This window comes from Dermacentor silvarum, chromosome 2, assembly GCF_013339745.2.
Source record: "Dermacentor silvarum isolate Dsil-2018 chromosome 2, BIME_Dsil_1.4, whole genome shotgun sequence".
NCBI classification, from domain to species: domain Eukaryota; kingdom Metazoa; phylum Arthropoda; class Arachnida; order Ixodida; family Ixodidae; genus Dermacentor; species Dermacentor silvarum.
The window spans coordinates 242929933-242952027 of NC_051155.1; the positions used below are offsets into that span (position 1 = coordinate 242929933).

The 22095-nt window shown below is 39.3% G+C and overlaps 2 protein-coding genes across 2 annotated transcripts in view; both read right to left on the reverse strand.

Annotated features, from left to right (window-relative positions):
* LOC119440772 (uncharacterized) overlaps window positions 1–22095 on the reverse strand; it is a 68791-nt gene continuing 46696 nt past the window's right edge. Inside the window, exon 2 of the mRNA XM_037705651.2 lies at window positions 1–22095. This exon is cut by the window's right edge and continues 7123 nt beyond it. The gene's annotated coding sequence lies outside the window, so the exon portion shown is untranslated.
* Window positions 14787–18917, reverse strand: LOC125943592 (zinc finger protein 284-like). Its single transcript, XM_049663050.1, has 3 exons — window positions 18831–18917; window positions 16882–16996; window positions 14787–15019 (listed from the first exon to the last, which is right to left on the reverse strand). Exons 1-3 carry the CDS (start codon window positions 18915–18917, stop codon window positions 14787–14789), a joined length of 435 nt encoding a protein of 144 aa, XP_049519007.1.

Below are 22095 nucleotides of genomic sequence, written 5' to 3' on the forward strand. Positions count from 1 at the left end.
TAGGCCTCAAAAGAGTTACATTTATTCACTATAAAAGCATTACACACAATTGGATTACTGAAAAGTACATAAGCTCAACTGAGCACAGGGCGTACCATAACCTAATTGGAAAACGAAGTACTGAATAACATCAAGATGTAGAAGCTCTAAATGCCTGCTCGAGTATTAATGATCAAAAATGACAAATAGGTATACTCAACATACATATACACTGGTACACATACATACATACACTGTGCACAGCTACAAGAGACTAACAAGCTAATATCAACACTAAAGGGCAAGCCCTATAGGCAACAGATATGTGCAAAGTGAAACATTAGTGAACAAGAAAATGCACACCCCTTAAAATGAATAATATGTAGCATCACACATTGTAAAACACACCTCACAAACAATGCCACGTGATACACAAATGCCATTAAACACAGCGATCACCATAGGGTAAACACAAATAAGGAATATAAGTATGGTCTAAAAAGAGATACTTTGGCCAAAGGTAAGCTTATAAGTTCACTAAACATATGAAACAGCATAAATATAATTGAAGCCTGATATTTTGTAAGGTTTTGTGATGCCCGTGATGCAATATATGGATACTTAAAAGATTGCCACGCAATAAGAACACACAATATACCATGAGTATTTATTTCAAAGGTTTTTAAATGCCAGTCTACAAACCTGCATTAGTATCAGCTCAAAATTGCGTTACAAATAAGAGACAATTTTTCAGATCATTAGTATAGCACTAGTTAGCTGACAGAACATACAGCTGACAGCTGCTCATTCTGTGCGTCATTCTTCTTTCTGGGGTTTCACGTGCCAAAACGAGTTCTGATTATGAGGCATGCCGTAGTGGAGGGCTCTGGATTAATTTTGACCACCTGGAGTTCTTTAATGTGGACTACAACGCAAGCACATGCGCGTTTTTCATAAAAAAGAGAAGAAAAAAGAGAGATGCAAAACAAATTCTGTCATAGATGAACTTGGTAAGTGAGATTAGCACTATGTTCATAATTATTTGCCAGTCAAGATTGTTTCATCACTGGCGACAGATCAAGAAGTGTCTCGCACTCAAGTTTTTCCATACTAGGCAATGTTATGCTATCCTGCTTGCCTATAGTTCGTTCTGCATGGGCTATGTAGGCTGTAGGCAGATTATAAAAAGTGCCTAGAGCAGCATTGCTGATTAGCACTGCCTCTGACATGTCTCACAGTGCATTCTCTATTTCTTTCAGCAGTCCCTGATGAAAGAGCTGATGTAAGTAAATGGCAACAAAACCATCACATATTTACAAATCAATTTCACACAGCAAAGAGAGAAATAATAATCTATTAGTGAAATAAGACCAATGTTTAGTAACTTCACATAATGTGAGCCTCAGCTTGTAGTAAATGTAAAATCAGCTGCCAAACGAACATCTATGCTCTCATAGTTAAAATACGAAATAGAAACAAAAGCTTTTAAACACAGAAACATTTCAGAGCAGGTATCAACAACATCCCCACAGTGCCACTGCAACCCAGAAATGACCCCTGGGAGTAAACAATGGGTTGCTACCCAAGCTCTTCCCATTTGCTACAGATAGAACAGAATGCATAATGTCATTTTCTGGCTATCGTCAGTTCAACTGTCACCAACTTAGTGCTAAAGTTTCTAGTTACATGCTTTTCCAGTTACTGAATGTGCCATTGCAATTAACAAAGTTTAAAATTATCATCTGACATAATTAGAGAAGGAAGATGGGCTAGTTGGTGCGTATTGCCGACTTGAGACATTGTTATCGAGCACTAAAAAAGATGAGAAACAAGTACGAGAAGCACACAGGACACGACCCTAGAACTAGCGTCGTGTCCTGTGTGCATCTCGTTCTAGTCCCATGTCTTTTTAGCAGTAGTTAACAGTGCCTCAAATGCCAGCTGGCATAGCAACAAACCATCCACCCATTCATTGGCAATTATTGTCTTATTGATGAAAGGTAAAAACTGTTATCCACCTGACAGTAGCAAGCAGCTACAAAGCAAACCAGTGCGGATTTTTCTTCTGTGAAGCGCTCTTTCTGGGAAACCCATATGGGCTTCCTTTGTAGCTTCATGCTCAGTGGATGGCAATTTTTCTCTTTAACGAAACTTACTCCACTTCGCGGATTTATAGAGAGCTATTTGCAATATTCTATGTCTTGTTGAGTATTCAAGAAGTCTTGTTGGCTGAATAAACATTTGATACAGCAAGTGTATAGTCATTCTTAAGTTGTTCACTATAATGTAATACAACTGCATGCAACTGCTTAAGACCCCTGACGTGACAATGAGTAAGTTCACAACTTTGGGCTCCAATTCCAGCTCGCACAATTTTTCACATGCACAATTACACGGATGTCACAATGGGCTACATAGATGTCTACATGGCTGCTGTCATGAGCTATGTTAGCCTAGAAACATCGCAGCTCTTAGGAACAGTATTTTGTAAAAAGGAACATTTCCATTTCTTGCAACCTTGACAATGCAGTACGAATAGGAGGATAGCCTGCTAAGGAGGTTCTAAACTGGTTTAAAAGCAAAACAGGTAATGCTAACTCATTAAAGCTATCGACAAATGTGTACCGCTTTGTGATAAATTAACAAATAAAAATCTACACAAGAAAGTGCAAAATTGTATTATGTGGAAGTCCCTGCCTCATTAATTCAGATGTCCATGGCAATAAAAATGACTATCAACATAATGTGTCGGTGCAAAAAAAAAGATGAAGCATACTGTACTTCTAAGCACAAATAAGGGAATGTTGCTATGAAAAATGGATGCAATAGAAATGCATGGAAGAGTATTCATTTGACACAATTGGTCACATCACAGGGTCATACTATCATTTCTGGAAAATGCAACATAATTTAATCTCAATAATGTCAACACCTGAGGAAGCATATTTTTGTAAAAAAACACAATAAAGAAATGTACTCTGTCCATGTAGACAGAACATCAATTCTGCTTCAATCCATTTTATATCCTGCAACAAGGTCTTTTTATGCAAAAGCAATATGTTCAAATGTCTGTTGTTCATTAGGCGAGAGAAAAAAAATGAACAGATATATGTAGTTGGCAGCACATAGATCAGCGCCACAAAAAAACAAAACATATAACAAAACTGAGAATTCGCATTGCTTTAGTATGTCTGTCTTTTTTTGTTGTTGTTATTCATCTTTGTTTATGTGTAGTTAATGGCCTTGCATATGTATAAAAACTGCCATCTTATTACTAACATTTCCACAGCAGAACATAAATAGGGCAAAGTTCTTGAGTTAGGAATGAATGCCCTGAAAAAAACCTTCATACACATCACCTCACCAACTGCTTCAAAAGGGGAGAGCCAAATTTTTGAGATAGTGCATCGCCAATAACAACAGACTGACTTAATACCCAGCCTTTATAATTATATTTATTTGATTATGCTAGGCAAAATTATTTAAATTAAATTCTGATGTCTTACGTGCCAAAACCACGATCTGATTATGAGGCACGCCATAGTAGAGGACTCCGGGTTAATTTTGACCACCTGAGGTTCTTTAACATGCACCCAATGCATGGTGCACAGGCGTTTTTGCATTTTGCCCCAAGGCAATGCGGCCGCCGCTGTTGGAATTCGATCCCAGGCGGCCGCATTTCAATCCTGCGATCTAACATTTAGCAGTGCTATGTCATAGCCACTAAGCCACCATGGCGGGTGTACCTTAGGGCACAAGTTTCAATTGTGAAGCAGAAGCATGTCAGTGCTCAAGGCCCATGTACACATGGAAAAAATCCCAAGACTAGCATCAGTTTCATGCTATCTCTCCCCAAATTTTCAGACAAAGCCACCACTTAATACTTTCCCAAAAAGCCTCCCTCACGTGATGCAGGACAAATTTTAAGTGGCACATCAGTGCATTTTGTTACAGTATTTGAAGAAGAGTATGTTGAAACTGGTACTACTAGTCTCAAAACTGCTACTCAGTTGAGATGCCTCAAGCACTGAACACCTTCAACTCTGCAATTTTACTTTGTGTATTAAAGGAAATAGTTAGGAAGCAGTAAATTATAGTTCATTAGTTAATATGTGATTATCGCACATTTAATGAGGCCCACCACTACTAGTAATGTGTTGCTATTGCTACAAAAATTCATTATGATTTACACTGTTATTGTCTTTCAAACAAAAATTGACTCTTCCCATTTGAAACAGGTAGGAAATGTATGCAGTTATATAAGAGGTAATACTGATTAATTACTGTTACAATGTGCCTGACAAACAAATTAATCTAAGGCTTCACAAATTTTTGGTGAAAAGTCACATCATGCCAAGTTATTGCATGCCTGCAAAAAAAAAGAAAGAAAATGAGATTGAAAATAAAAGTATGAATGGATAAATACTTTACAGCAGCACAACACAAACTAAAGCATTCAATGCATATGTCTAAACCTTTAGTTGTTTTTTAGGTAATTAAGATAATGTAGCCAACACACAGGCATTACATGATCAAAAAGTACCAGCTGCTGTCTACATGCGGCTGGTGACTTTAGTGTGATTAGCTCTCCTTGCCACGATATACAGTAAGCCTGGGCCTCTTTAAAAGAGCATCAGGTCAACAAAGTGAACTACACTCAGCTTTCAACAAGGCACTGCAATATCAAGCTGTGCGTATATTACCATCATCAGCCCATTTATGTCCACCGCAGGAAGAAGGCTTCTCCCAACTATCTCCAGTTGCCCCTACCTTGTATCAGCTGACTCCTTCATATGCCTCAATATTTCCTGATAATTCCATCTGATTAACCCTGCCTCTCTGAAGTGCACTCTCCTTCCCTTAGCCAACTGGTGATCATATGCTAGCTTTCAAGCAATGCTAGGCTGTTTGCACAACTGTTTGTGCATCGCCACTTCCCACTGGAGAAAAAAAGTGAGAGGTGTAAGAAGCCATGAGAAAGAGCTAGCCATAGAGACCTCACTGAACCATTACGATATACCAATCATGAATTATGGAGGGCATGGTTGAGCCGATATATTCCAAGGCTCAGAAAAAAAAGTACTACTTTGTTCGAGAGCTTCATCGAACAAAGCATCACAAGCTTAAAATAGCACTAGCTATCCCTTCACTGTTTTGTGCAACTTTACTTATTACTAAGAAACACAGTCCTAATATCTGTGATATAAATCCGTGATATGCTGACAGCCAAATTCACATTCATAAAATGTTTATAGGTCAGTAAAAGCCATTGCAATCATGTGCACTAATGTGCAATAATGCCGTAGGTTAGAACAGAAAATTACCCCCTAATCATAATATAAAGCAATGGTGCTGCTCAACCTTTAATGTTGGAAGCAACCTAAAAGCATAAAGACAGGAGCTAAAGAATAAAGTACACAAAATAAATGCACAGTATCATGACCATAAATCACATATGAACAGCAACCATGCAAAAGCACCTCTTGACTTACTTTCATCGCACACACAGGAAACTGAACTAGGTCTGAAACTACAAGCACAAAAACAAGCTTACAGCTCCAGCTAACCTACAGAAAACAAGGCAAGCAACCAATCTCCAGAAAACTCTTCCAGGTCATCATGCAGCATCTTGGGGAGTTCGCAACATTTTCTTTTAACCTTCCTAGTTACCCTATCAAGAAACAACGATTGATTAGTATGAGAAGGCGGAACTGCAGCAGCTTAAAAGCTCACTCACACTACACACAAAATTTTGTGTGTCACTAACATGCAATTCATGAGCATACAAAAGTTCCCTATATTCTCAGTGCTCCTAGGATACTCCTAGGAAAAAACAAATGAGTTACTAACATTACGGTGCCTTTGTCTATGGAAAAGCTCTTTAGTATCCTCAAAGACTGTAGTGATTTTATTTAGCAATGAAACAACGAACCATAATATGTGATACAATAAACTAAATTTCAAATTTTTGTACTAAGCATTCCAATTAACATGATATTCTAGGATAAAAAATATAGCTGCCTAAATTAAATTAAGACACAATAGAAAAAATTTACACAAGTGGCATCTGTGACACCAAGTTTTTAAAAAGTTCTTTATAAGGCATGGAGAGGATGTTACAGGCCTCATTCACAAAGCCATTATTTGCCTCTCACATAACTGCCGTGGGGATAAAACAAACTGGACACAAAAAAGCTGCGTCCAAATGAGTGATGGTAACAGCAGTGCCAGTTACATACGTTTTTACGCCTCTGACCAACAAAACCATACCTACGCGTTCTTTAAAACAAAAAACAAAAAAAATTTCCGATTTCAGAAGTCACTTAAATATCACAAATGGACTACTGTGCAATAGCACTCAAGTGAAAATTTACATTCAAGTCGAGAAATTCATACACATTTCTTTAGCAATAACCTAGCAACCTGCACATGCAGGAACTTTGGAGTACAGGGGGCACTCAATTCAACATTTTACATTTCTAGTGTTTAAAGCTTGGCCAATTCTCGATCAGGTGGAATCACATCAATCAAAATGTAGAGCACTGGTTTACAATGCATGTGAAACCCATTTTCAACAAGAGGCCAGTCCTCTCCCCTGATGGGAACTAGTGTCGTGACAGCGGCAGGATGGAGCAGATGTGAGAATGAGGCCCTAAGTGTTTCTCGGAGAAGGGGCAAGAGGGACAGTAACATTCATGCTTGCATGAAGAGTTGACTGCATTTGACGTGAGGAAGACATGAGGTGCCAGTTGTTTTTCAACCCCCTCACCCCCCTGTAATTATACCTCTACTTAAGATGCAATGTTTGTGTAAACTTTGTGCAACAAAGCCAAAGTATGCCTCTCTATGTGATTATTATAGTCGCTACCTTTAACAGTACTGCTGCTTATTCATTAACTGAAGAACACTTAGTAAATCACTTAACATTCTACTGTTCATTTTCTAATGGTCACATTAGTCTCAGCATAGTATGTAAACCTTCTATAAGGGTTGACATTTTCAAGTGCATAGCATGAGCAGCCACAACGGGCTGTGGCAGACAGCATTGAGAAGTGCAAACTGCAGGTCACTCGCAAGCTGCAGCAATGTCACCATGTGTAGCTTGCTCCCATTTGTGCACCGAAGTCTGTCCATTCTGTACTTGAAATCGAGGCCCTCACTGTCCCTTTGTTCTCAGACCGGTGGACATTCTGGATGTGCTGGCCCTGGTACCATTTGGTCGTAAACGACTTGCCGCAGTACTCGCAAGGGAACCGCCTGTGCGACCGGTGCTGGTAGTATTGGTGTTGACGCCAGGAGCTGACATTCTTGAAGAACTTGGCACAAGGATCGCATCGGTAGTTGCCCTCAGCGCTCCCACGAAAGTGGTTGTACAGCCGAACCGACGAGAAGTGCCAGCGTCCGAGACCACCGCTGCTGTCCCCTTGCACCCCTGCATCAGCACACAGCCAGGAAAAGAAACAAAATCGGGGAAGGGGAAGAGAAAAGAAAGGAGCTGCTTTTCCATGACATTTAATATCACGGTGGCACATTAACAAACAATCAAGCAATTCATATAGCAGTCCATGTCAAGAAAAAAGCGCTCTAATCTCAAGCTCTAAAAGTATAGCTGCAGAGTAAACATAAGCTGAGTAGCAGTGTCAATTCTGTAGCAAGGGACCTCTAATCATACACAAAGGGTGTGCGCAATATCGGCTGTAAAAGCAGTCATGTGAACACTGCGGTCAAAGCAGGAATGAGTTTTCCACACAGGTGCAGATTAACCATGGCTCACAAAGAGAGAGGCTTGCTGCTTTCATAAAATGAACCGTTAAGCTTAACTTTGTTTAAAAATGTAAATTAAATTCTGGCAGTCTGACTGAAAACATTTATAGAAGTAATTTAGCCAGCAAGGTGAAAAAAAGTAAAGCAAGCTGCTTGTAATCATAAAAAAGCAAGGACTTACTATGCGGTACAACAAAAAATATGGCTCAAATTAGAAGTAACCACGAGAAGCTTTGCAAAGTTAGAGCAGTGCTCTTCTAAAGCAGACATTACATGTCACATTTAGTGCTATATAATAAAAAGAGATGCCATAAGGTCAGCAACATTACACGCAATGCAACTTAGTAAAAAAAAAAAAAAAAAGAGAGAGAGAGACAGCTATGGTATTATCAAGATGTAAAAGGTGATCATTTCTAACTATGTTGCCAAGCACATGCAATTTCATGAACGCACTGTACTATACAGTGTTAGCACATGCAACCTGGCACTACACAATGGAAACACTATTCTACTCACTGTCCATTGTTAATATTATATATGTTTTAAAGCCTCAATAGTTAAGCATTGGTTTTCAGATGCCATAAAGCTGAAGTTATGGCAAGCATGGCTCTATACAAAACAACACGAAACAACACAAAAAGATGGCCCAGGCATTGAAGAATCCATATCCTTTAACAAAGCTACAAAAAAAGAAAAACTTTTAATGAGCATGCCATAAGTAACAAAAGGCAATTGAGTACACTTCACTTTTCACAGGCTCATACAGACTCTCCAGACAACTCAAGCATGAAGTCTACAAATTAACACCTCTATATAACCAATAGAATTTAGGTATCATGGTGTATGACCCTCAAAAAAAAGAAAGAGGCATTTTTAAACACAAAGATATATATAATTAAGTATGTTGTTTAAACATCTGTGATGAAAAATAATACGTTATATTATTTGGCTTTAGAAATTAGCTGACCATGTTAAGTCACAAAGCATATTGCACGCAAGTAACTGAGAAAGTGCAGCACTCCAAGAGAATCAATGGCAGCCATGTTCACAAACACCTATATACATGGCAACACAAATAGCTTTATATCATATGCACCTCATGGGCATGATGGTGGTAAGACACAGTTGCTGTGTAAACCATGGCTTTTACGTTTCAAACTAAAAGTGCCGCCAGATATTCAGTGACTAGAGAAAGAACTTATTCATACTCTAAAGAACTTGCTGGAATTATTCGTAACGATGTGTATCGTCCCGATTCTTCATGCGAAGAAAGTTTTTTCAGACTAACAATGTGCAAGGAACAGTATTTATTTTGATGAAATAAGTTAACGCGATCTACACAATGATTAGAGTAAAAACACACACTGCTGCTAATTTCTACAACAGTTCCAACAAGCGAATGCATCAGTAAAACAAAATGAATTACCTTTAAATTCCCTTGTACATGCAAAAGAAGCCATCAGATAAGGCTTTACAAATTATTTACCGCAATATCGGCAAGATCACAACAGAGGTTAACTGCCAGTTAGCCTGCTTAATAAATATCATCAATAATAAGAACTCGCTTGAGTAACGCAAACAACAGCGGTCAACATTTCATGTAACTAGAGTACACAATCTTAAATGTCCCTTTCCAGGCAATCTGATAGAAAGATAGCCAGTCTGAAAAAGCCTACAGAACAGAAATATCCAAGTGCACAAAGATTTGCTTTGTAAAAAATGCAAAAAATAAGATTTCTTTAGTGAATAGTGCAGAAACTAAACACTAAGCACCTGTGTCCATTCCTGCCGTAATGCCTGTTCACTGTGAGGGCAGTCCACCCTGACAATTCCAAGTTATAGCAATCGTGCAAAGATGTTTTCTGAGTCTCGATACATATAAAAGAAAAAAACTTGTTTGTGCAAAAACATGCAAGATGCCAGAAAAACTTTCACGGGGGCATATTCCACAATCTTTTGATGGTGATGTTATGCTACAAGACACAGTGCATCAAGGTTAGCCAACTAGTGATGTGGCCTTTTTTACTGCTTGGTCCCATTAAAATAACAATAGTACAACACTACCTGCAATCAAGATAATGGTACAACACTACCAGCAATCAAGTCATGTCACACTGCATACCTCCTATGTACAAAACACACATCACAAATAATTGAATAAATGGTTATGAACAGTTTGGAAGCAGCCACAAATGCACAAATATATGACGACGTGATCTCCACGGCAATAAAATATTGTGATAACAATTAAGAGAATCTTTACAGATGTAATTAAAGATAAAGTGGGAACCAAGCACAAAAATGTGTTAGGCACAGACTTAAGCAGCTGTACATTATTGGCTGTTAAATTATATGTAGCAACAAAGAAGCATGCTTACTATGGCCAAGTATCAAATTTGTCATCCATATATTTCCAAGATCACAATCGCCACTTGCTCTCAAACCAACCATTTGCCTAAGAAATGCATGAAACCAAACACCTGCTTGATGAATGCCATGAAATGCAAGGTGCCTGCTCAATTTACCAATCACAAAATAACCAATATGGGATGTAATACATCTCAGCTGTAATGAACATGCTACAGATGTGGAACACGAAAGTGCTTTGTACATTGCCTCCATGTATGTGTGTGCATGTGTAACAAATGCATTAACATCACAGAAAGAGGAAAAAATATACATACCCAACACACATAGTGAAATCTATATAAAGCAATGCTTTAGTGAATCAGTTAAATGCAATGCATATAAATGCATTTATTTTCATTCTGTCCAACACGTAATCTCAAATAAATCAAACTTACAACATTGGGCTTAGGTGTAGTATGCCTGCTGGTTGTTGTGCTAAGCCATAGAGTAGCCAGTGAGCCACATTTGAAAGATATACTTCAGTTTTCTACCTTGATCAGCAATACACTTCAACATACACACACCAGATGTCTTGGAGAAGACTTCAGCAATATTAGCAAAACTTTTTAACTGTAACAGCAGTGCATTTCATCGCACATCAAAAGGATGTATTTCACAGGAATGAGCTAATTCTAACCATGATTTCTAGCAAATGAATACACACTGTGTACTGGCTGGCTTCAATTTTGCAGTTTAAAAAGATACTTAGTACACTTTAGCTTACTTAATCCCTTAAAGATTATTACACAGCTCCTGATGTTGGCCACCATGAATTAGGTGCTGAAAAAATTGTTCCTTTACCCCTGCTGTGCTGCACTATTAATCTCTTGAGAACTTCTCTGAAACGCCTGGTATATTATCTATAATGTAGAATGCCTTTTATTGCAATAGCAATTATATGGACACTTCAACCAAATTTCTGCCGTCGGCGTCGCCGTTGTCATCGCCGTCAGGTTCCGTATAAAGTCCAAGGGCGCGTACCCTGCGCGCCGTATGCACGACTGAAAGCGCGCAGGGTACGCGCGCTACCACGAAGAGCGAACGACGCACGGCGGAAGGCTAATGCGATCGTCGTGCGAAAGGCCATGGGGGTATGGGAGGGAGGGATGCGGGGCGACGCTGTGCTGAGGCACCAAATGCGTATCTTGCAACCGGGCGCAAGGGAAACTCGCCACTTATTCTCCAACGCGAAAGCAAGAAAGCGGGAAGGCAGCGCGGGAGGGAGAGAGGGAGGGGGCAGCTTCTACTCTGCCAACAACTGGGCTTGTACTTTGCCCGCTTGTGGCGGTCGCCCGTACCGTCTCTTATCTCCACACGGCTCTGACCTTTGTATGTGCTGTGCATTCGCCACTTGGTTTCCGTTGAAGCGATAGACCGCACAAACCTTCACTCGCTGTGGCAGCTGCGCTTGCTGCCAGCGTTTTGACAGTCGTCTGCGGTCATTCAGTGTGATCTATTCATGTTTGCTTGTGCGCGCTGACACCACGCTTGTTAATTCAGTTAGTAAGTGAGTGTGTCCAAGTTTATGCAGCCGATAAAACTACTATCCCTACTCCGAATAGCTCTCTACTAATTTGCTATCGCAATTGATGCTTCGCCTTTCGAGCGAAACAGCGACATTTTTTCTAGCAATGCTAAATGCAACAGAAAGTAATGGAGGAAAGCTGCAATTTGAGTTTAATGTTTTTGAACACGCTAAAGCCCATACAAGACAAAACCAGAAGTAAAAATTGGAGGACGCTTAAGCTTCGCCTTGAAGAGTGGAACGCCGTTATCAGGCCCCATTTGCATCGCATTTTTCTTTATAAGTAGGCTTCACTGCAACACAGAACATAGGAAAGCCAGCTTACAAAGACCAAGCTTACACCGATCGCCTTAAAGTCGGCTTCACTTTTAAACAGAAATGCATTGCTGGGAAGACATTTTTCCAGGGGCAATATAAGTCATCTTATATTAAAATGTGAAGGCCCTAGGACCTCTTTTTTATTATTTTATTAACAGTTTGCTATTTCCTCGACGCGCGTGTGTCCAAAGTGCATTAGGCAGGCGAAGTCTGAATTTGACCTGCCGAGGATGCGAGCGCCATCTGGATAGGCTTTTCACAAGTAATCTACCCGAGCGCACCGCTGTTGGTATGGTAGAAATGCTGGAAAAGGGGTTTGTGGTTGAGTTTCCTCGTAACAGAATTATGTTTTCTCGTACATTCAAATTACAATCCGACGCCACCATGTCCGTAGGTTGTGGTTAAGTCGTACTTTACCATTTTTCTGACGGATTTCACTGTGAGAAATTCAATTTTTGTTCACTAACACCTTGTGCCACGCAGAGGGCCTGCGCAGTCGGGGTGGTTCGGAATGATTTTCTCCTTCACTAACACCTTGTGCCACGCAGAGGGCCTGCGCGGTCAGGGTGGTTGGGGATGATTTTCTCTGCCATGGATGCCGAACACCCACGCCGACACTAACGCCGGATTTTCTGCAACACGGGGCCCTTAATGCTATCCCGTTAAAACACATTCGGAAGTATCTAACATATTTACGTATAACATGCGTTTCTGCAACAACTGTCTCACATTATTGACAATAGTGAATATGACAGTAAATGACAATATTGAGTGACCAAGGTTCTTTGCAGCAGCAGATCAGAATTTGCATGATAATCATTACGATTATAGTTCTGCTGATTAACTTCTTCTAATTGCAGAATTGAGGCCTGCCACTGCTCAAGGCATCCCCTTTTGCTGGAAGCTGTGTACTCTGCACTAGTTTCAAGATATCAAAATCTGCCCCAAAATCCATTGCTGTGTGAGTAAATATGTTCGCACAATGAAAAAACAAGGTACAGAAAAATGTGCGCTGAAATAACACTGCATTTCTTTATACATTTTGAGTCTGTACTCCTCAAAATTGGTGCTAGGCACGAAGTTTCGAGTAAAAGATTATTCTTTGAGTACTGGTCAACTTTAATTCTGTAACTGGACTTACAAAAAATACTATATACCGTAACCAACTTTTTTGAAATGCATCAACTCTACTTTGTTACTGTTCCAGCTGCAATGTTTAATTATCAGTAGTACAAAAAGCCAGAAATAGTTACCCTTCTTTCATTCAAAGGCTGTTTGTCAACATGACATTATTATTAATTCAGCCAACATTAATGCACTATGTCTGCACATTTCTTTCACAGAAATAATTGCTAACGGCACTTTTCAGCTGCATTCACAGCTACACCAATTACTGCAGTTATGATGCCAAAAGTTATTTGTCATTTCTTAGTCTGCTTCAGCATGCTGTCTTGCACAACCATTGTTGTTTGCTCAAGCTGCCATGGCATCTTTAGTCCAAATATTTCTTCAGCAAATGCAAAATTGAGAATTTGCAGCAGTGACAAAATATTTTCTCTTTCCTGTATACCTTTCAATCTACTGTTGTGTACGAAAAAAAAAATGCGATGATGTGTCAGTCATTTCTGTGTCCCGCTTTCTCCGTGTTGCATTGCGCAGTTTTACTCGAATAGTCTCGTCGCTGTAAGTTTCTACAATGTTGACATCACTGCCAGCCCGGACAAAATTGTCCCAGGAAATGTCCATGTAAGTCAGCTGTGCGTTGAACCCACATTAGTGCAGTACTGAGACATCTGCCACTATCCTGGGAAAGTGAGTATGCTTCCATATTTGTTGTAAGAGTATTGGGTCGACACATTCTTTTTATTTTATCGGGGCCTGCATTCCAATTCAGACAGTCAATGTCTTTATTCATAAAAACCGAGCATTCATAATGGCTGGCATGGTTATAATTGTGCTTATTTGTACTTGAGCAAAACTATGGAAGTCATAGCTAGCACAATATTATGTGATAATGCTCCCAGTATCACCTGCAGTATGAGCTTCAGTAAACATTCGCAGTGACATATAAACAATAAGTGCATTACCCTTCGTCTGAAGCTGGGCATTGCATGTAGCCTACCTGTCAGCCCTATCTCGTAATTCCTGTCCCGTTTTCTGAAATCTAGTTTTCTTGTCCTGAAAACAACTGTTTTAATTGGCCTGCATAAGCAAAAATAGATAAGACACATGCAGATGACGAAATACTGTGTCACTGCCACAATTCCTTAGCCCCTTCTTGCACATGCTGCAGAAATAGCTGGAAAAAGACTGTACACACTTCCAACAACAATGCTGCTTTTGCAAGATAACACAAAGAAAGCAGGCACAACAGTTCTGCATCCATAGTTGACACACGCAAAGCCCAATGTTAAATGAACAGTCAAGTGCAAATTGTTTGTTGTGCCACAAGTGTTTACTGTAAATGATACCATGCAAAACACTTGGGTCTTACTGCCAAACATCATGATAGCTATTGTGTCACTGCTTTGTATCCAAGGCAAAACTGTGATATTCCTTGATCTGCACTTTCTCACAAGCAGTCTTTGTTATCCACCAGTAAACCAGCTGCATTAAAACACTATTGAAGCAACAATAAATAAAAAGAAAGTAAAAAAAAAGCAGAACATTCTGTATGCTTTTTAACATTTTCTCACAGCAGTACCAACGAAAAAGTCACCTCATGCCTTAAAATATTCCATATTGGGGCAAAATTGACAACACAAGGGAGATTCACCAGCAAACCAAATCATTACAGGCTAGATGCAGCAGCCATATTGAGTTCATCACAAAGGGGGCTCCGTTCCCAGTGCTTTCTCAAGTCATAGCGCTTCTTGTAGCAGCGTCCACAGCGCTGACATACGTGCATCTTGATGGCACGGTGCATGTAATACAGATGCACTCGCAGGGACTCTGTTGAGCAAAAACGCTTTGAGCAGGTGCTGCACTTGAACGGTTTGTTGGGTGCGGCTACTCGCCAGGGACCTAAGCAGAAATAGAAAAAAAAAAAGAGAGAAAGGACAAGAAAAGGTAAAGGCAGCATTCTCATCTTGGGCATGTATTTTGACTTTCCATTCATGTCTTATGCATGGCTTCCAACTTACCAGTCACTCTTTTACTGAAAGCAGCAAGCGATCAGCTCTATAGTGACCAGTTTCACCCACAAATGGATCCAGGCTTATCGACTTTTGATACTACTAGTATTTTCAGTCAGTTATAAATTAGTGCGCCTGTTTGCAGCTTTTCCTTAGTTTGAAAAAAAAAAGGAAATTCAAATTTCCACATTTATGAGTCTTTCTGCATGTTCAAGAAATTTCTGGGTTGCCTAAACCGTATCATTTTTATAGCTGCAACTCTCATGAGAAATGAGTATTAATTGCAGTTAAGAAGTCATTATCCTTTCTTAGCACAATGTAGTTTTGTAATTAATTATAACTCGTGTCTAGAGCATTTCTTAATTCACCCACCTTTGAAAGCACAATGTATAAAGTGGTTTTTAATTTAGTCAAGTCATATTGGATGTTGTGCGCCTCTTGTTTTGGGCTATACTGAAACAAGCTGAGTCAGTTACATGGGCCTGTTTTGAGACAGCTATCTGCTTGTTGGCCTGCATTAATCTGGTCACTGTGGTCAGTCAACAAAATGTAAAACTAAATTAATCACTAAGCAACTCTGTTTTTCAACATTTAGATAAGTTCCATTTATGCATCAAGTTTCGCACTCATGGTCACGAAGAAAAATACTTTTTTTGAAGTTACAACCAGAACATAAAAGCCACAGGGTTAAGTGCGCCACCTACACACCTCTTCTACGTGTTGCAGTGTCATATGCTAGAATGACAGCCGAAAAATGGTAAAATAGTGAAACATAATAGCCAGCACAAATAACAAACCATAACAAAACATCAAGCTACAGCATACTAACCTACCATGGCATGCTCATTATGTTCCAGTATTACCTGCTAACAACTAGACAATCCTAACTTATAGCTGCTGTCTATGATTGCCCAGTGTAGAATGCTTAATATATTTAACATTATATGAGGAGCAAAGCTTTTATCAACAGTTTGATTGCAACAAGTTTTCATCGTCAAAACAGCTAAAGTGTAGGGGAAAAAATAATATTGACAAAATAAACACATCAGTCATCAAGCACCTTGCTAAAAGAAAAAAAAAAAAAAACTAGAAAGAGCAACATGTTTCCAAAATGTGCATATGTTGGCCATAATGTCTTCAACAGCAGGAGTGCAACACAGATCTCAAGCTTATTTGTTACAAATTAGAAAAACAGGCAACACTTTACCAGAGCCCGTAAAGAGACTTAAAAAATGTCTACTAAATCACAAGGCTGTTGAGCCATGATCTTTAATAAGATTAGGTCATAGGAACATTTTCTCCAATCTTTTTTTAAATATGTACATTGTATAAGAATCTATAAGAATACTTTACCGGACCTATATCTTTAAGACTGCCTCAAATCGGTAGAGTAACCGACTGCGAGTGCCCGAAATCAACAGTTAGTTTTGACATGTGATACCATTAGCAACCGCTACAGTACTGCATCTCACACATTAAGGAACCAGTAAACACTGGAGACTCCTACATACCGCTTTATTCTGAAAATCACATAAAAGAATGTAACAGCACAACACCGCAGCATTTCATGCATCCATCTTCGCAGGGTCAAAATGGGTTAGGTTCTGTGGAAGACTATAAAAAGCACAAAAGCCGAGGCTAAAGCGATTTGTTTAACCCAATGCACAACAGTGACCTGGCTCTTAGGCTTACTTCCATGGTCAAAGCTATTAAAAGGTTCCCACCACAGCTTTCTGTGCTTGTTGCACTAACCCTGAACACCACCCCAAGACATGACTTTCCTACACCAGAGCGAGACAGATCTGTCATCCTTGGACAGTGACACATCACCGCCGCAAGACTTCCTGGGCACGCCCAAGTGCAGCATCTGACAAAAGGAAGAAAAGAGAACACTCCTATATGGCACCAAACAGGATGCACCATGAATCAAGAGCAAAACTCATCGATGGGCGCTTAACCAGCACCAGTAGCAATCATTACCCCCACTAAACAGTGGCCAGTGCCACTTCCAGCTCGAGTTACAAGTGAAATCTGTCTCAAAAGTTTGGACCATGCTACATGACATGTATTCCAAAGCCAAAGAGGTGGAACAACACCAAACCTGAGAATCACACTCGGAAGCCTGATTCAATCCAAACATTATTGTGCTTAAGATCACAGTTACAAGGAACCAGTGCCGACGCAGTTTGAAATTCTGAGTAATGATTCTCACTGGCTCATTATCTACACGCCATCTCACCAACGTCATGCAGAAAAGCGAAAAACTGGATTGCATCAGAAACAAGAAATGGCTGCATGTTCTAGGGAAAGAAGGGTGGCTTACCCATAGTGTGCCCTTAATTTTTCCATGATCTCACCATTCATCTAGCTTTTCATACAAATAAATTAGCTTTGTGCAATAAGCAAGCCCTTTCTCTCCTCGTTCCTGGATGGCTGACAGGGAATACTTTTGCTGCATGGCACAGAGTTGATGAAATGGCATACATCAAGCTACTGAGTTGCTTCCTCTGCATAACTTGAATTTCTGTTAATCGCTACAGATGCTATAAGAAAAAAAGAAAAAAAAAGCAAGATGCAACAGCAAGGTATAGCTACATATTAGGCATGATACAAAGATGGGCACTAATTTTCGCAATCATGACTTGTACTATGGTACTTTTCATTTGGCATGATTACAGCAAAGACATTTCACACTTCTCTGGCAGTCCATGGCAGGTTTGTTCCTGCATAAAATCTGACATACATACATACATAGTGTACTTCCACTGCATTTCCTGGTCACTTTGTACACTAACACAACCATTCAGAGCAGCAAAGTATCGCAACTTATCAGAAACCAGTTGTTTGTATGGGCTGCTTCAAAGCCTATGCATTTCCCTTTAACTTTTCCCTTTAAGTTTTGTGAGTCTTAACAGCACATAACATGTTAATGATAGAACAAAGCACAGTGCATGACTAAAATCACTAAAATTAGAAAAACTACAAGGCTGTCATGAAAACACATGTTGCGGTATTTTCAGTGAACATAATACAATTTTTGAATGAATTTATGTGAAGTAAAAATGGGTTCAGCTTTTGCAATACCGTTACTCTGGCGCAAGAAAGAAAAATTTACTTAAAAATGGCAGTACCATTGTGGCCGTTTACAAAAGAGGCCAATCAAATAATAGGACTCAAGCAAAAAGGAAGAAAAAATATACAGTCAATGTAAGTTCTTCGTATCGCCAATAGGAGATGAAATGAAGAAACGCTCAAATTAAGTGCAGTAGAAGCATAGTTTCATCAGAATGTTCAAAGGGAGTTGTGTCCAGGATACAGCAATTTGAAGTTGACCTTAAGAGTGGAATGAATTTGTCTCAGGAGCCATAAAATGGTTCTAAAAATGACACACTGTCATTTTTAAACACCAGTTTTTACAATTTTAAACACCAAACAACACCAGCAGATGCCTGGCAGTTATATTGCAAGAGTCCAAGTAGATATTGTAACAATAAGCCTAACAAGTTAATTAGTTTAAACAGCTCTAAAGATCTTCTAGGTAGCATCTTTCAGCACACGAAGGTTGTCTGAGAAGTTGCAGACAGCATTTGGAAACGCCCGATAAAGTTATTTTCAATATGCTGTCTTTCATGTTTCATCATCTCCAAGCTCTGAACAAAGCTCAATATCTAAAAAAAATGACAGCCCCATGTGCTTCACACCTGCACTGAAGCAGTCTCAAGAATGCAAACCGCACCTGACTCACTTTTGTCCATTGAAAGCTTGGCACAGGCACAGTCCTTTCCCATTTAAATGCCTTAATCCTGCGGCATTTTATATTTATGTGCTAGACTTTATTCATGCTATTGGTACTCAATGAACCAACGAGGCAGGAACTGCCATACCAACATAGCCATTAATTAAGCCTTAGAAGTGCTAGAAACATGTGCACTGAATTTTCATTTTGACATGCACTACTCTTAAATGAGTAAGATAGACCTCCCAAGCAATGTTATTTCATATCATCACATCCTTTTTCCAAGATTAATTTCAAGATTTCAATTTTTTATAAATAAGCTTTGTTCCCTGTTTACTAATGATAATTTCCTGTTATGGCACAAAAATTAACTCTAACGACTGTGGTATGTTGTAAGAAAACACAAACACACACTGCCAAACAGGCCAGTTGTCATGCCTCGTACAAGAGGGCTTACACCAGCCCAGTAATGAAAACACTCCCAGTGCTCTTGAAGTGGCTAAATAAATTAAATAGCTGGGGTTACCATCCCAGAGCTGCCCAGTAGGTTATGAGGGATGCTGTAGTGAACAGCTCTGAATTTTAACCACCTGAGGTTCTTTGACTTGCACCCAAAGCACCATACTCGAGTATTTTCGCAATCCACCTCCATTGTAACACCACCGCCATGGCCAGGAATTAAACTTGTGACCTCGTGTTTTAGGAGGAATTACATTCAATCAAACTACATTACATATCAAACAAAACTGGAGTATGAGAACTGAAAAAAATAAACAACAAGGTTTTACCAAAAAACTAGGTTCCCTAATAATAAATAGTGACAGCTATGTGTTTTCCACACAGTGAACTGTGCTACAGTAATGTCATCATTTTCTTTTGTTCATGGTAAAAAAAAAGTGAGAAGCATCAGCAAAATGTCAAAACACACCGAAGGATCAGCATCACCTTCCACCCCACTAAAAAAAAGTAGTGTATGGAGCCCACTTGCTCGATTTAAGTACAAAGTGAAAAATGCTTTTGTTTATCAGCTCATTGAAGCAACTCTCAACTGGCACAAATAATGTAAAAATTGATAAGCTGTTAGCTTCCTATGTACAGAAACCAACAATAAATTTGTAAACCACATGTACATAACCAGGACATTACATGAGAAAATGGACAAGTGTTTTTGTTGTAAACATGGCACTAAATAACAAATTGTCTCTCAGCCTCTACTGCCTCCATGCATACCAAACTCAGAAGCCAAACTTCATGCAGCAGAGCATGAAAGTGCATCATCACTGTCTAGATGCAAGAGGCAGTAAGCCAAGGCATGAGCTGGCATATTTGATGCTATGATGGCATACGCAATAGCAAGTTTCAAACACCAACAATAAACACTGTCCATAAACTGAAAAAATTTGCTTACTAATGTAAATCTAGATAGAAAATGATGCATACAGCATAAATATCTGTAGATGCTACAACAATTAGACAACACTTTAATGTTACCGAAGTTCCTATAAAATAGTGGGCCTCCTCTGAAAATGTAAAGAATAATGAGTGCATCTTAGAATTTTGCATTTACACCTGTCCCAGACTCAAGAGTTAAAGAATAATGTGGAGTCTGTCCTGTTGGACCTGTCCTGTCGTTGCACTACACACTAAGGCCCCCACAGCACTTTCTGCTTGTAAAACTTCAATGACAAAATTAACAGGGCTCCTCACATTCTAGAGCTTCAGAGCAACAGGTTTTCTGCAGGAGTACTACTAGAAGGAATGATAGCAGATCGTATCACTTGAAAAAAGGCCTTAAACTTCTTACAGACTGTGCAAATGCGATGTTATTCATGTGTTAGAAAACACTGCTATTATCAGCAAAGCCAGTATCACTCCTTTAGGACTTTCTCATCCCATTTACCTTGTGCCTTAGGCTCACGTTAAGTGAGCGGTGCAGCGGACTTTTTCTTTGCTCATCTCAGCTTTTAAGCAATGAAACATGCCCATTATAATTCCATAATAATTATGAGCATTCCTTAGTCTAGATGCAGGTGCCAGCAGAAGTGTTCTGCCATGTAAATGTGAGCTCTAAAAAAGTGTGACAAATAAATGCGGTAAATTCTTCGACACAAGACATTTGGAGTAAAAAAAAATGGAATAAACCACATCTTGCTATTTATTGCTCTCTCTCTCTAGTTCTTGCAAGTGGAAGAGAGCACAATTAAGCTTTTCGCTAAAGAAATTGTTATTGAACCATTGTGGTACTGCAGGCATTTAATGCAATGATGGACATTAGTGCATCTCTTAAAGCTTCCATTATGCCAGCAGACACTATGCACGCTGACCCAGACTGCTTACTATATGCCAAGTTTTAAGCTCCCATTCAAGACTGCCTATTTGTGAATACCAGGAATGATTTTGCAACCAAGATTAGTAGTAATCAGTTGCCAGTCCCAAGAGATTTCAAGCACTAAGGCAGAAAGCAAAATTAAAGTGAACCATTTCACTAAGAGACGAAGAGGACACAAAAGTGCTTAGCTAAAGCTCTTTTATTTTCCTTTTGTTCATTTTTTTGCATTTGATTCACTTGTAAAACAGCTTTCACGAAACACTTACGCTGACAGAAATCTACCAATGCAGAAGTAAAAAGAAAGCAGTACACCAGCACAACCCATAACCCAAGAGACTTATCAGAAATGCACATTCGTTTGTTCTGGTGTTGGCTTCCCCAACAAGACACACAATGTTCAACACCAAGACACTTCTACACAACGCACTTCACAAGTCTGTAAAACTGCATATGACAGAGATGCATGCATTTCAGAACACCTCAGGCTTGTTTTTAATAGCCATTCGTGACGACCCTTAAAGCCTGAGAAGGTCAGCTTGGCTTCTATGACTCCTATACAATGTCAAGCCATTTGATCATATTTTTTTTCCACCAACTGAAATAGACTATAAAAACAAAGACAAGAAACGATAATCAAGGAAAGGTTCACTGCTCTTTCACTACAGAATAAGATCACAATATCTCAGCAGAATGAAAAGAAATGCCGTGATGCAGATAATATAAGAAATGGCCAGTAGCACACATAAATATTTGAAAGGAAATGATGGCATCCACATGAATGTGGCATGAAGTTCGATAACTCACATGGGTTGTTCAAAACAGAAGCTTCACTTTTTTTCTGAGGAACAAGTACGGCCTTCCTTTATAGCTCTGTGCTATTTTCACACAGATGCCAAATTCT

What these genes read in the sequence shown, in the direction of transcription:
- LOC125943592 (XM_049663050.1), bottom strand. Translation starts at nt 18,917, where the DNA reads ATGGGAAAGGACTGTGCCTGTGCCAAGCTTTCAATGGACAAAAGTGAG. An exon ending in TTGAGACTGCTTCAGTGCAG is followed by an intron (nt 16,997 to 18,830) that starts GTGTGAAGCACA and finishes TCCTTTTGTCAG; the next exon opens with ATGCTGCACTTGGGCGTGCC. An exon ending in GTCTTGGGGTGGTGTTCAGG is followed by an intron (nt 15,020 to 16,881) that starts GTTAGTGCAACA and finishes ATTTCTGCTTAG; the next exon opens with GTCCCTGGCGAGTAGCCGCA.